Source organism: Mesocricetus auratus, unplaced genomic scaffold, assembly GCF_017639785.1.
Source record: "Mesocricetus auratus isolate SY011 unplaced genomic scaffold, BCM_Maur_2.0 Super-Scaffold_100008, whole genome shotgun sequence".
In the NCBI taxonomy this organism is placed as follows: Eukaryota; Metazoa; Chordata; class Mammalia; order Rodentia; family Cricetidae; genus Mesocricetus; species Mesocricetus auratus.
Genome location: NW_024429192.1, coordinates 1,024,315 through 1,038,223, shown reverse-complemented (window position 1 = coordinate 1,038,223; position 13,909 = coordinate 1,024,315). Strand labels below are relative to the sequence as shown.

Genomic DNA, 13,909 nt, shown 5'->3' with positions numbered 1-13,909 from the left:
CAGAGAAGATCTCCCTGGGCAATCCGTCTTTATCTACAACCTGCATTAGCTCCAGTGACTGTTTCTGTGTTTTAGAAACAACTTGATTTTAATTTTTCAAAAGTCTTCTGTGCTTCTTGGGGTCTTCTCTTGAATTCACAGACATTTTGTAAAGAGGTGACCGACACCTTTAACATGTAGTCCAGGCTCAAGGAAAACATTTTTTTCTCCTTTTCTTTGTAGTCTCCTTTAGTTGCTGCCAGCTTTTGGAATTGTATGTAATGTTCTTTCAAATTTTGATAGAGATTTATTCCCAAATATTGCTTGATTTTGATCAGATTGTAAATAGTACTTTTAAACTGTCTAGTGATTGTGTATGTGTGCATTGAGTTGAATACTATGATTCTGTCAGACCTACTTATTAGCCCCAGTAGTTTTTTTTAATGGATCACATCAGATTTTCCACATTCATGATTACATTGACAAAGTAGTGTAATTTTTTTAATTGGGGGAAAGGAAGTAAGGTGTATTTTATGTGTGTGGGTTGTGGTTGTTTGATGTATACTCATGTTTGTGCACAGGCATGTGAAGACCCGAGCCTGACATTGGAGTCTTTCTTAATCTCTGTTATCAATAAAGGGTCCCTTCATGAGTCCAGAGCTCACTGATTGAGCCTTCTGCAGAGATCCCCATTTACCCTCCCAGTTGAATTATAGGAGGTCACCACACCCACTGGCCATGCACAGCAGGGAACCCAACACCCATCTTCATTCTTGTGCAGCAAGAACTCTGCCCACTGAGCAGGGTCTCAGTCCTGAACTTGGGTCTTTGCAACATTTTAATTTTTTTTGTCGCACTGCTCTGGCCACAACTTCCAAAGAAGAGATACTCAAAGCCAGACCTTGTATGGTTCCTGACTTATGGGGAAGCATTGGCCATCACTTCTGATGCTAAGCAGGCCTGGGTTTCTGCCTTTGTTGGAATGAGAAAATTCTGACCTACTCCAAGCCTTCTGAGACTTCCTAATCATGAGATGGGGAGCTCTTTAATTTTCTGCATCACACAAAATGATATACTTGTTTTCACCTTTAATGTGGCAGTAAATTAATTGGTCAGTTTTCAAGTCTGAAGCCATCCCTGCCTTCTGGAAACAGTTCTTGCATGGGCTGTGTTTTATATGTTATTTCATTCAGTTTGCTAAAGGTATGTGAAATTTAATATCCGCATTTGAGAGACACTTGTTTATAGTTTTTCTTTTCTCATAATTCACGTGTCACGTTTGGATCAGGGTAGTGTTGAGCCTAAAATGATTTGAGGAAATATTAATTCTTGTTCAATTTCCTGGAATAATCACCTTAGAATTTTTTTATTATTTCTGTCTTAAATGTTTACTAGAAGTCAAAGTGAAGCCATATGATCCTTAGATTTTATCATAGGAATTTTTTTATCTACAAATTCTTTAATTTTCAAGTAAGTTTTGAATTTTTTGATATTTGTTCTTAATATTCAATTACACAAACACACACATATGCAAGAACACACACACACCTCTGAGGGACAATACCTGAGACTGTCCTCTAGCCTACACATGCATGTATACATGTATACATGTGCACATGCACACACACACACACACACACACACACACACACTGCATATCCTTTATTAACTACTTCCTGCCATCACTGCTGCTTTCAGGATGGCCCTTCCACGTGATGTCATGGTTTGGTTTGAAAGTATGGGTTGATGGGCATTTACTGGCTGTCGAATTGATTGACATTTGTTCTTAATATTCACTTGTAGTCATTTTAACAGTCCTAAAACTTGTGTGGATGTCCTTCCCAGCATAGAGAAGTCACTTCCTCTATCCTCCACATTCACAGCAAGCCTCTCTCATTTTCTCCCTCCATCTGACCAGCAGTGTGTACATTTTATCAGTTCCTTTGAAGGAACCCACTTCTAATTCCACTGGACCCTCTGATGCCTCCAGACCATCTTCTCTTTGCCTCTACTCCCATCTTTGCTTTCCTTGATTAGATTTATAATTCCATCTCTATTTAGGATGGAAAGCGAGGCCACCTTTTGAGGTCTCTCTTCACATGTAACCCCATAGGTGTCCAGAGCTATGCATTCTGTACTGCTTTGGTAAGACCCCAATTGTCTTTGTAACATTTGAAATACCATACACTAATTATGCATAGCAACAGGGTCCATTACATTTTTCATACATGTACACGATATGCATTTAATCATATGCACCCTATTATCCTCTCTTGTCCTCTTCCCAACATATCCCATATCCCTTCCCCTTTCAAGTGTTTTATTTCCTTGGTGACCCAATGAATTTCATTAGGGTTGCCTACAGAGGTGTGACATGTGACTACAGGCACATGAGTCTCTTCCCAGTGGCTGTAATACTAAAGAAAATGTCTCTTCCTTCCCCAGCAACTGTCAACTGACAATAGATTCTCAGGGAAGGGCCCTATGAGCCCCTTCCCCTATGAAACTTACAGGTCAGATGCAGGCAATCCCAGTTGAGTCCAAGAGTCCAAGAATTCCATAGCACTTGGCCCTATTCTCTAGCTCCCCTAACCCTGCTTTTTAATTTTGTTGTGGTCTCTGGGATTGATCCAAACTTCTATGATTTCTGCAAACTTAAGCTTTCTTAGTTGTCTTTTGGAAAATATAGATCATTATTTAATATCATTTATGTGAGCATATGTGTCTAAAAATGTGGGTGTTCACAGAAGCCAGAAGAGGGTGTTGGATACCCTGGTGCTGGGGTTACAGGTTGCTGTGAACCACCTGTCATAGATGCTGGGAACCAAACTCCAGTTCTCTGAAAGCACCCTTGATCCTTGAGCTATTGCTCTACCCTAAGACATGTATCAATTAGAAGTGTATTTAGTACCCAAATATTTGGTCATTTCACTGAGATTTGTTACTAATTTCCAACTTAATTCTACTTTGGTCAAATATCATGTATTTTATGAAATCTTATGAATCTTGTCTTACTGCCCAGGATGTTACAATAAGTATCTGTGTATTCCAGAAGAGAATGAATTCTGTGTTGTTGGATAGATCATTCTTTATTAAATTTTGAGTTGACCAACTTGATCAGTGACCTCACTCAAGGGCTCTTTATTCCTAATTGTTCTGTTTCTGCTTCCATCAATCACCGACAGAGGGGCATTAAGTTCCTCAGCTACAATGACAATTCACATTCTCACTAATGCTGCACCAGTTTGCATATTATGTACTTTGGTGTTCTGTTACCAGATGGGTAAAATTCATGATAGTCATACCATCTTTTTGTTTTGCCTTGTTTTTCCTGTATTGTTTTGGAGGCTATCCTAGAACTCGCTCTGTAGACCAGGATGGCCTTGAACTCACAGAGATCTGCCTGCCTCTGCCTCCCAAGTGCTGGGATTAAAGGCATGTGCCACCAATGCCCAGAGATAGTCATATCATCTTAATTATCTTGAAATTACCTCCTTTACCCACCACTGATATCTGCTTTACTTTTTTTCTTATTTTCTTCTGTCTTTCAGATTAGTGCTTTAGACTCATTTATTTTTACACATATGGGTATGTTTGGCATATGTTTACAGTATGTAGCAAGTGTGTAAAGTGAATACACAGTCCAGAAGAGGTCATCAGATCCCCTGGAACAGGAGTCTGACAGTGGGTTGTGAGCCACCAAGTTAGTGCTGAGCACAGAACCCAGGTCCTCTGTACGAGAAGTCAGTGCTTTAACTCCAGAGCCATCTCTCCAGTCCCAAGTTTTAAACTGTGGTTTTAATGACTACAATTTCCCTTCTTGGTTGCCTTATTACCTATAACTCTCTGGTTTGCCCTTTTAATATTGCTTCAGACTTAATAGTACATATCTTTAACTCATCACCACCTCTAGTAGTATTATGCCATGACACTCTCAGTAAATGAATCGTTATTATTAGATTTTCCTGACTTTACACTAGGTTTTAGTGCTCTGGCAGCCAGACATTTCCCATGTTCATACCACATAAGACACCGATATCATCTTTGCTTAAATGTTCAATTATGTTTTAAATGATATAAAATTAGCAGAGAGAGACATCAAAGATAGGTAAATTCCTCCTAAACTAGCATAGTACTATTCTTGCTATAGGCACACCAAAAAAATGTATGCATTAAATGAAGCAAGAGCGATGGGGGTCCGCAACATGATCATGGAATGGCTTAGCAGGGCCCCTGCTATAATTAGACACTAGGACAACAGATATGGGAGGCCAGTCGATCCTGGTTAAGATGACAGGACTCAGAAGAGCCCAGCTAACCATTAATATCTGTCCCTTGCTTGCAAACCTATGAATGAAGCTGCTATGAGTATCAACATCTGGATTTCTGTATCCTCCATTAAGATGAGATATTACAGAGGCAAACCTCAGGCTGATTAGCTATTGCTCCTCCATGGCCCAGTTCAGGAAATTGTGGGTTTGTGTATCTGTCCCTTTATAGGTGTTTCCTTTGTTTGCCTTGTCATTGGTTCAGATAAACCCCTCCTGCTATTCCACCTGGGCTATAAGCTAATGCCGTTAGCCATGGTTTGCTCAGGATGAAGCATGTGGTGGATGAGTTTGACCTTCCCGAGTTCCCCCAACTCACTGCTTTTTGCTAATCAGCACACAGAGACAGGCAAGAGACAGCGCCATGACAGGGGCCCATGTGTACCCAGTCTTTGGACAAAGAAGCATTTTATGTTAGAACTATGAATTCACCTTAATGAGGCACAGTAAGTAGAAGCACCTCCACTTCCAGGTGCCCAAGCCTCAGTCAAAGTCATGCAAAGACTGAAATATTCAGAGGTCAGAGAGGATCAGGGCACAACAGGACAGGTGTGCCGCACTCAAACTCAAGAGTAGCTGTGGTTTCCTGTGTCAGACATACACACGATTAAGCCATCCAACACTTCCACATGGCAGCAGAGGGGAATCACAACCACTACCACCCCATTAACGCTGAGGAGATTTTGGCAGTCGATTGCTACTCAAGGAGGGAGAGGCGGTTTTCCTCAAGTGTGTGCTCTGTCATAAGTTGACTGTGCTCCACAGGTTGGCCCTTGACACATGTATAAATGGGCAACACTGATTGGATTCAGTGGGCTATAAAAAAGAAAGACATGAAGGAGGATGCTGGGGTGCATCCAGGAGGAATTGGAGGTAGAAGAAATGGGGTGGAGGCAAATATTCTTAAAGTATATTACGCACATGTATGAAGTTTTCAAAGAATAAAATCAAAGCTAAATTAATTACTAACATTGATGAGAATGTGAACTCCACCCGTGAAAGAGAAAGTGTGGGTGCAATGGGTTAGTCCAGATTTGATGCTAGTAGTAGCCTAGAGGGACAGTTCTGATGGCTGAAACAGGTGACTCCATGAAGGAGGACCCCTTCAATGACTCTGCAATGATAAATGGCACACTTGTTCAGAGTATAGCTAACTGTTTATTGTAGAAATTACTCACAAGAGAAAACGGGCAACCCAGATGAGTCAAGTAGTCTTCTGTTACTGAACCAGAAGCCGAAAAGAGGGCAAGATGCTCTGCTGCTTGGTCTTTTATTCCTTCCTCTGTACACGCCTCTAGCCACGCCCCAAAGCGGGCCTGGCTAGTGGTGTAGTTCACTGCCCTGTCTCTAGTCATGCCCAAAGTGGGTGTGGTTAGCGGTATGGTTCCACCCTTTCATTACCACATCCTTAGGCATCTTTAGAGCACCATGTGGCTAATGGCGGAGTCCTAAGTTTCTCCCTACACCCTTTAGCTCCCGTCTGTGCCTCACTGTCAGAGGTGACATCGTGCCCCCTCATCTGCCCCTGAAGGACCATGTGACTCTGTCTTTTACAGACAGGGGGCCGTAGCATTTGCAAACTTTCAATAAACTATCTAAAATATTAACAGAGCGGGAGGGTTGCTCAGCATGCGAAAAATGCCCGAGTTCAGTCCCCAGTACTGAAGAATAATTAAATGAATAGAAAAAAAAGGATTAATGCAAGCATGATGCATTCATAACAGGAAGCGAAATTAAATAAGGAAAGGTGATATGGAGACATGGGTGTCCATGTTTCAAGTTCACTAACAGCACCCGTGCCACAATGCAGAAGGGACACCGGGCACACTGGTGCCACAGCAATCCTTTCAAAGCTGCAGGATCCAGCACAATCAATTGGTTCTGTGACAAATTTAGAGGAAATTGAAGTGAGGGTGCTAGGGTGATGGTTCATTGGGTAAAGCGCTCGCCACATCAGGACCTGAGTTGGGATCCCCAGAACTCCTGCAAAAGCTGGGCAGCACAGCCTTACAACCCCAGAGCTGGGGTTGAAGGGTAGGCAGTGACAGGCAGATGCTCAGAGCTCACTCCCAGCTAGGTTACTCAAATCGATAAGCTTGAGGGTTCATTGGGGGACCCTATCTTACAGAATAAGGTGGAAAGTGACTGAGGAAGAAGCCCAATTAAATGTCAGGGCAGGTGCACACCATTCACACCCCCAACCCTGAAAACAAATAAGCACTGAGAATTTGAATCAGTCTGCCTGACAGGACACCCAAGTCAGAAATCATGAATCCAAACACAGAGAAGGCTATCTGAACTCCCAAGTCATTCTGTAGTTGTAGTTTGTAGACTATAAATGAATGCTCTTAGCACCTCACCAGTATGCTCAGTTGCCAAAGGCATCCAGGATATCAGGCTTTGAGGTCCCTACCCAAATTTCATTTGCTTTATTTTAGTGATTTGACACATTTCACGTTCCCAGATCCTGATGAAAGCCAATCTTCTGCTTGTTCTAAGCACATTCTTTGGGGGTTTGGGAACTGAGGAGCTGGCAGCTGAATGTATGACTGTTTATATCAAATGCAGACTTCCCAAAAACATCACATACTTTGCTCAGGCCCCCGTGTCTCCCAGCAGCAGCTCCTCACCCACTGTAGAAATGATTCCTAAGCTTTCAGTATTGACTGAGACAACTCTGAAGATCACACCTGGTCATTCATTGTGTTATGTCATACACAGGCATGAGCCACTGAAAACATTGAGTCGAAGTACCGTAATGTGAAAACACAATAAAGTTGCCATGGGGCTTGATAACCATTAAATTCGTATGAGTGAATGAGTGTGGTATTTGGATACATGTGAATACCTGTATGCACTCACAACAAAGGGCCAGTGGATGCATCAGCAGTGTCCACATAAGCTGATGACATTCCCAGGTCCCTCAGCCATTCTGTCATCCTCCTCCCATCCAATCAGACCCAAGGAAGAAGGGTACTCACCAGCCTTGATGTGGACATCCTGACTTCTAATTTTCCCTGAAGGGTTTTCAGCTGTGCAATAGTAAGTATTATCATGGATTAAGGTGCTGAAGCTTGAAGGAGGGAAGGGGAAAATTTGGAGAGTGCCATTGGGATGGACGTGGCGGATCCCGGGGACATCGTAGATCTCCTCGCCCGTCGCTAGGTACCATCTGAGAGTCACAGGAGGGATGCCTGCAGCCGGGCAGGGCACCAGCGTCCCCGACGTGCTTGCAAACACTACCTCTTGCAGCGATGCATTGACAAAGTAGAGGCTGGAGTGGGGCTCTTCACTGAAAACTGCAAGAGATAACACAGACCCATCAGTCAACCTGAGAAACAAAGGGGACTGCACTAAGATTAGATAGCTTAGCATTGCTTGAAACCCTCCAGAGAGTCTGGGTCTGGGAGGCAAGGAATGATGGCTATGTAGCAGACAAGCCATCTGGGGTGAACTTAAGAGTCTTTAATGCATGCCCCATGACCTGCTCTGCCTTTGGTGACCACAGTTGTATTTTGTACTAATTTTAGATGCATGGATTCCCCTCCTCCTCCTCCTCCTCCTCCTCCTCCTCTTCCTCCTCCTCCTCCTCCATAGAATCTAAGTTTCCTAGAGATCAGGGTCTGGAGGTTTTCACTATTTTCTGGGGCACAGAGTCCAACTACCAATGGGCCCTCTATAACAAGAAGCAGGAAGTAAAGTCATACCGCCAGGCCTAGGATCAAAAGCTCCATCTACCAACTACACTGAGACCCATGAAATAAGCCATGGTTTTGAACAGTAAACCTGAAGATGACGGGTATAAAACATTTTTAAAGAAAATGAAATACTATTGCAGCAATGCACATTTTGTTGAAAATTTGTGGAAATAAAGAGAACAATAATGGGGAATCACTTCCATCCTACAGTCTCTGCTCTGACCTGAATGTTTGTCCTTGCAGACTAATCTACCCAAGTGCCTTTCCTATGTAGGAGTGCCCCGATGATGGTCACGGAACCAAGATTCCATCTTTCTCTTAGGATTTATGTTTTATCCTCTTTGGATTCAAAGTGCCGACATGGCTTGGTGTGGGGTCCCAAGGCTGGTCCTCACAATGGGTCAGGACCTGCCCTTCCTCATCTAGCTATTCTTAGGACTGTGTGACAGGGGAGGTGTGGGCTTTGGAGTCAGGTGCAGTTGCTATTAAGTCCGATAAATGAATGTACCCAGCTACTTACAAGGACTCAGTTGGCACAATTTGAGACAAGCCCCTTAGCGCTGTTTATGTTGACAGTGGGGCTAGAGAGATGGCTTGGTGGTTAAGGACACCGACTCCTCCCCTTCAGAGGACCTGGGTTCAATTCCCAGCACCCATATGGTAGCTCACAATCTTCTGTAACTCCATTTCCAGGGGATGCGACACCCTCACACAGACTATAAATGCAGGCAGAATGCCAATGCACATGAAATAAAAATAAATAAGTAAACAAATAAAGATGATGGAGCTGGTTTTGGACAAGCAAGACTCAGTCTGCTCACTAAAATGCAAGGGTACAGTGGGTGGGGCCACACGCTGCTAGTAGAGCAGTCTCAGAGCTCTGGAGGTAGGCTGAGCATACATGTAGCTAAACAGCCAAACAAGAGCACTGCATGTGTAGACATCTGTCTTCCTGCCACTGGAGATGTTGTGTGGGCTCCCTTCCAGATTCCAGTTTTGCCACCAATGTCTTCCCCCACGCCCCTGCTAGAAATGCCATCAGTGTTGGGCCATTTATTGATGGTGCATGGCATTTGCCAGACTCATGGTCTACCAGGTTATTGGTTTAACTATTTCCTATATGCACATTCTGACAACTTACATTTTAAAAAAGGGGATGGGGATGACAGTAAGCAGAATGGCATGCATCCTGACCTGGAAGCAGCTTAGTTCTAGGATTGACCTAGTCTCAAGATTATTATTGATGACCCTTATGCAGATCTAAAATGAAAATTACAATCAGGGCAAAGCAAAATGCAATAAACGTAACATTGAAGAGAAAAAGCATCAGCATATATAATGCTGGAGCTAAGTCCTATGTTTGTGGAGATGAAAAAAAGAAAAGCCTGATGTTAAATGGAATAAAGGGAATAGTATCCTGGGGCAAGACACTACCCAGCTAAGCTTTCACATTGTGAAAAGGAATTAAAGGAACATTTAAGCAGTGAAAGAAACCATCAACAAAAGAAAGATGATGCAAATGTTATCGAAGGAGGGCACCAGGTTCCAGCCCTAGCAAGCAGAATTTGGAGTTTTAACCAAACGGCTCTGGATTTAAAGTCAAGAAGGACATGAAGAAAGGTGTTGTGGAATATTGTTCCACAGGTGAGGAAAGCCATTGAGACCAGTCTTGTGGCAGGGGTGTCCCTTCATGGAGGTCCAAAAAGACCATTGCCTGAAGCTGTGAAGGTGAAGCCAGGATTAGGGGAAGAGTTGAAAATGCCAGATCTATGGGAAACCTGCCAAGGAAATCTGCAGGCCGACCATGGAACCAGCCCAAGAGGGAGAAGTGTGTTTCAGTCAACAAGAGAGAGTTGAGATGACTACTTTGACATCAGACATGGAGATGCAGAATTTGGAGTTTTCCCCTGTTGAATTTGCTGTCCTGCTTTGGTCCAGTATTTCCTCACTATGCCCCCTTTCCTTACTTTCGGGAAAAGTAATATTTATTCTGTCCCATTGTATACTGGAAGCATGTGATCATCTTTTTTATTTTAATTTTACGGGGTTAGGGTTACAGTTAAGAAATTTACCTTGACTTTCAGAAGAGACTTTGGATGTTTAAATAGTGTCAAGACCATGAAAGACTTTGGGGGCTGCTTAAGTTGGACTAAATGCATTTTGCCTTATGATATGCCTGCAAAGCTATGAGGGGCAAGGTGTAGAATATAATTGTTTGAATGAGATTGACCTCATAGATTCACATATTTGCATGATTAGTTCACAGTCTGGGATGGATTAGGAGGTATGCCCTTGTTGGAACAGGCATGGCCTATTTGGAGGAGGTATGGCACTTTGAGGTTTCAAAAGCCCATACCAGGCCCAGCCCACCAACACTCTCTGCCTGTCTGTGTGTATCTCTCTGTACTCCCCACCCTCCCTGCTGCCTGCAGATCAAGATATAAAGCTCTCAGCTAATTCTCCAGTGCCATGCTTGCCTGCCTGCCTGTCACCATTCTCCCCACAAAAATAATAACGGACTAAGCCTCTGAAACTGTAAGCAAGCCCTCAATTAAATGCTATGTCTCTTCACGGCAATAGAACATTAACTAAGACATGTCTCTTGATCATGTCAAGAGGTCAACTCAATCCATTGACCAATGCCATCAGAACATGTGTTCATGTACTGTATTGTGGGCTGTTTCTCAGAATGTATTCCCGTCACCGACTGAAACAAGACTGTATTCTATGGATGCTTTTATTATATAAAAGTGTATATGAAAATAATTATTAATTATTGTCCCCTTGATTGGACTTGGGAATCTCTAGGAGACTCACCTCTGGGCAAGACAGAGGCGGGAAGACCCACCCTGAGTGTAACTTGTGCTATTATGGACTGAATCAAACAGGCAAACACAAACTTTGAGTCATCTCTTGGTTTCTTGACTGTAGACATACTATGACCAGCCATCTCACACTCCTGCTGCTATGACCCGTCCAACATGATGGACTGTAGCCTCAAACTGTGAGGCAAAGTGAACCTTTCCTCAAGATGCCTTTGTTAGGTATTTGTCACAGCAAATGAAGAAGGTAATTAATGCAGTGATGTTAATTTACCAAACTCTAATATGTAGCATTCTTAAAGTATCTATCAAATGCTACTCATTCACCATGTCTCCATTGCCTCATCTCATATTACTGTGGTACTGCAAATGCCCATGTGTAATCTGTCAGTCTTTTGGAATTTTTCTTATGGAATGGCTGTTTCACAGAATTACATCTATTTTAAACATACTGGGATCGTCCTTCACAATTAGGGAACAGACTATTTATGGAAGCTGAGAAAGACAGACTAACTCCCAGCAGATATGCAGGTACCCAGAGATCCAAGATAAGCCTCAACCCTTCACTGTGGAGAGGAGGTGAGAGTTTGATGCCTATGAGGTTTACATAGTCTAGATGAGATACACCGGAAGATGTCATCAGTCTGTGCATCTCAAAACAAGCCTCCAACATATCCTAGAGGCCAATGGCAGACAACCTATAGGCCTACAAACCCAGAATCAAAGATAACTAGTGCTGTGTTGACCATGAAGCCACCTATGGTACCAATGGTGCCATACAGAGAGACAAGTACCTGTGGGTCAGTGACAGATTTCTCCAGGGTACTGAGATACTGAAGAACCTACTGTACGGTGGCCATATGGACTGTGGCCTTCTGTCTGGGAACAACCTAATACCATCAAAGAGAAACAGAAGGGATAGCTTTCTCCCTTGTAAAATATACCGGACCACGTTTCACGATCTCATTCACCCTGGATTCAGCAACTATAATTGGTCGGAACTGGGTTTCTCACTTGGTAAAGTGCTTGCTTGATAAGCATGAGGACCTGAGTTTGATACTCAGAATCCATGCTTAAAAGGCCAGATGTGGTATCATAGGCTTGCAGTCCCAGGGCTAGGGAGACAGAAACAGGATTCCTGGAACTTGCCTACCTAGGCAAGTACCAGGACAGTAGTGACCTTGGCTCAATAAAAAGTTAATGTAGGGGCCATCAAGACTGCTTTGCAGGTAAAAAGGCTTGCCCACATGAGTGTGATGACCTGATTTTGTTACAGATTCCACACAAAAAGGACAGATGTCTCAGTAAGCATCTGTGATCTCAGTACCCCTATAGTAAGCTGGGAGGGAAAGATCAAAGAGTCACACGGATGCCCACAGGCCAGAAAGTCTGCAGCACAAAGCATGACAGACAGAAGAGAGACCCTACAACAATAAGGAAAAGAGAGAAATGATTTCCAAACTTTGTCCTCTGAACTCCACACATATTCTGTGGCATACCCACACATCCATACACACAGATATTCATCTACCTCATATGTACCTGCATACATGAGCATACACACTTTCTGTATTTTTTTAAGGAGTATTAGTTGGAGAGCATCAAGAGAATGCTTGGCTGCCATTAGACCTGATCGAGAGCTCCACCAACCAGGGCTGTTGGATGGTTTCACAATGGCCTATGGCGGTGAGTCGGTGAGTCCACAGGCCATGCTCTTTTCTGTCGGTGCTATTTCTTAGGCAAATAGATCATCATATGGCAAGCCGATCATTTCCACGTTGTGCACCAGCGCCATTTCCTAATGGTGGGAAAGCAGGAGGAAGCGCGATGAAGTCATCTGTCCCTTATAGTCTGTTCACTCTGCCCTTCCATGACACTCAAGGAGCCATGCAAATGTCCTCTCCTAGAGCCTCAGCACCTTCCACATCTCTCTGTTACTGTGGATGATGTGGATGAAGTGGTTGATGCCTTTCTACAAAACCCAGTCTTAGGTTGGCTTTGTGCATGCGACTTGGGCTTCTCCAGGCTTCTGAACTGGGATGTGCTTCTTTCTCTTGGTGACCTTGAGTCTAAGCAAGGCTAAGGACACCTGAGCCAGGACTAAGGAAAGCTGTCATCTCTGAGAAGAGCGTGGAGAAAAACACATTTTGTGAAAATGATACCCTTTGAGGGCTCATCAGAGAGTGGCTTCTCTGACACTACTCTCCTAAATAGAACTGACATCTTCAGGAGAGCTTTCTAAGTCAGAATATGGAAATCATCCCTAGCTAAGAGATCTACTCAGATCAGAACAGAGACTGTGGCTCAACATTACAGTTTTCAATTCAAATAAAAAACGTGGATGCTAGCACTGTAATTTTACATTTGAGCTTTCTAAGAAACTGACATTAACCCCAAACATATTGTTAGGAATGAGGTAACTGTCATTCTTCAGGGCTAATTAATTCCACCCAGATTTCCGGGGATTTTTTTCCCTGCATTAATCTTCTGCCAACTCAATTGTGTGTAATGTGAACTAAATAAAACTTGGTCATATCTGAATTTATCCTTCCCTATCCTGAAAGTAGTCTTGCCAAGAATAGCGAATCTTTGAAACTATGTGTATAAGAAATATTGCTCAATTAAATGTATAGTTTGCTGTTGAAGACCACATTTCAAGAGCCAGCTTGTGAAATCCTTTAAATGACTGTGCAGAAAATGTTAAAAATAAAGAAATAAGAGATGTGGAGGAATCTGGTCACTCCTCACATTTTTAAGGCTTTTCATCCTTCTTTGACCTCATACCACTGGTTTTAATAATATAACATAAACTTAATCTTTAAACTATGTAGTCAAGTATGGTGGTGAATCTCTTTAATCCAAGCTTATAGGAGGCAGAGGCAGAGAGTGGCAGATTTCTGTGTGGTCAAGGCCAACCTGGTCTACATAGTGAGTTCTAGGACAGCCGGGGCTACATAGTTAGATACTTGCAAATGGAATTGCAGATTTGTTCAGAAAGGTTCTGTGTCTACTATCTGTTTGTGTAAACAGAATAATGGAGTTTAGTGTTGTAGAGCAGCCCCTACTTCCTCTGTGATCTGGG

The 13,909-nt window shown here is 43.0% G+C and overlaps 1 protein-coding gene across 1 annotated transcript in view; it reads right to left on the bottom strand.

The window, feature by feature from the left end:
• The window catches only part of Dscam (DS cell adhesion molecule), a 445,727-nt gene extending 433,268 nt beyond the window's left edge, over positions 1 to 12,459 (bottom strand). The window contains 2 exon segments of the mRNA XM_040750391.1: positions 7,289 to 7,606; positions 12,370 to 12,459. Coding sequence (XP_040606325.1) covers positions 7,289 to 7,606; positions 12,370 to 12,451 — 400 coding nt within the window. The 5' untranslated portion in view covers positions 12,452 to 12,459.
• Positions 12,460 to 13,909: the final 1,450 nt, after the last annotated feature.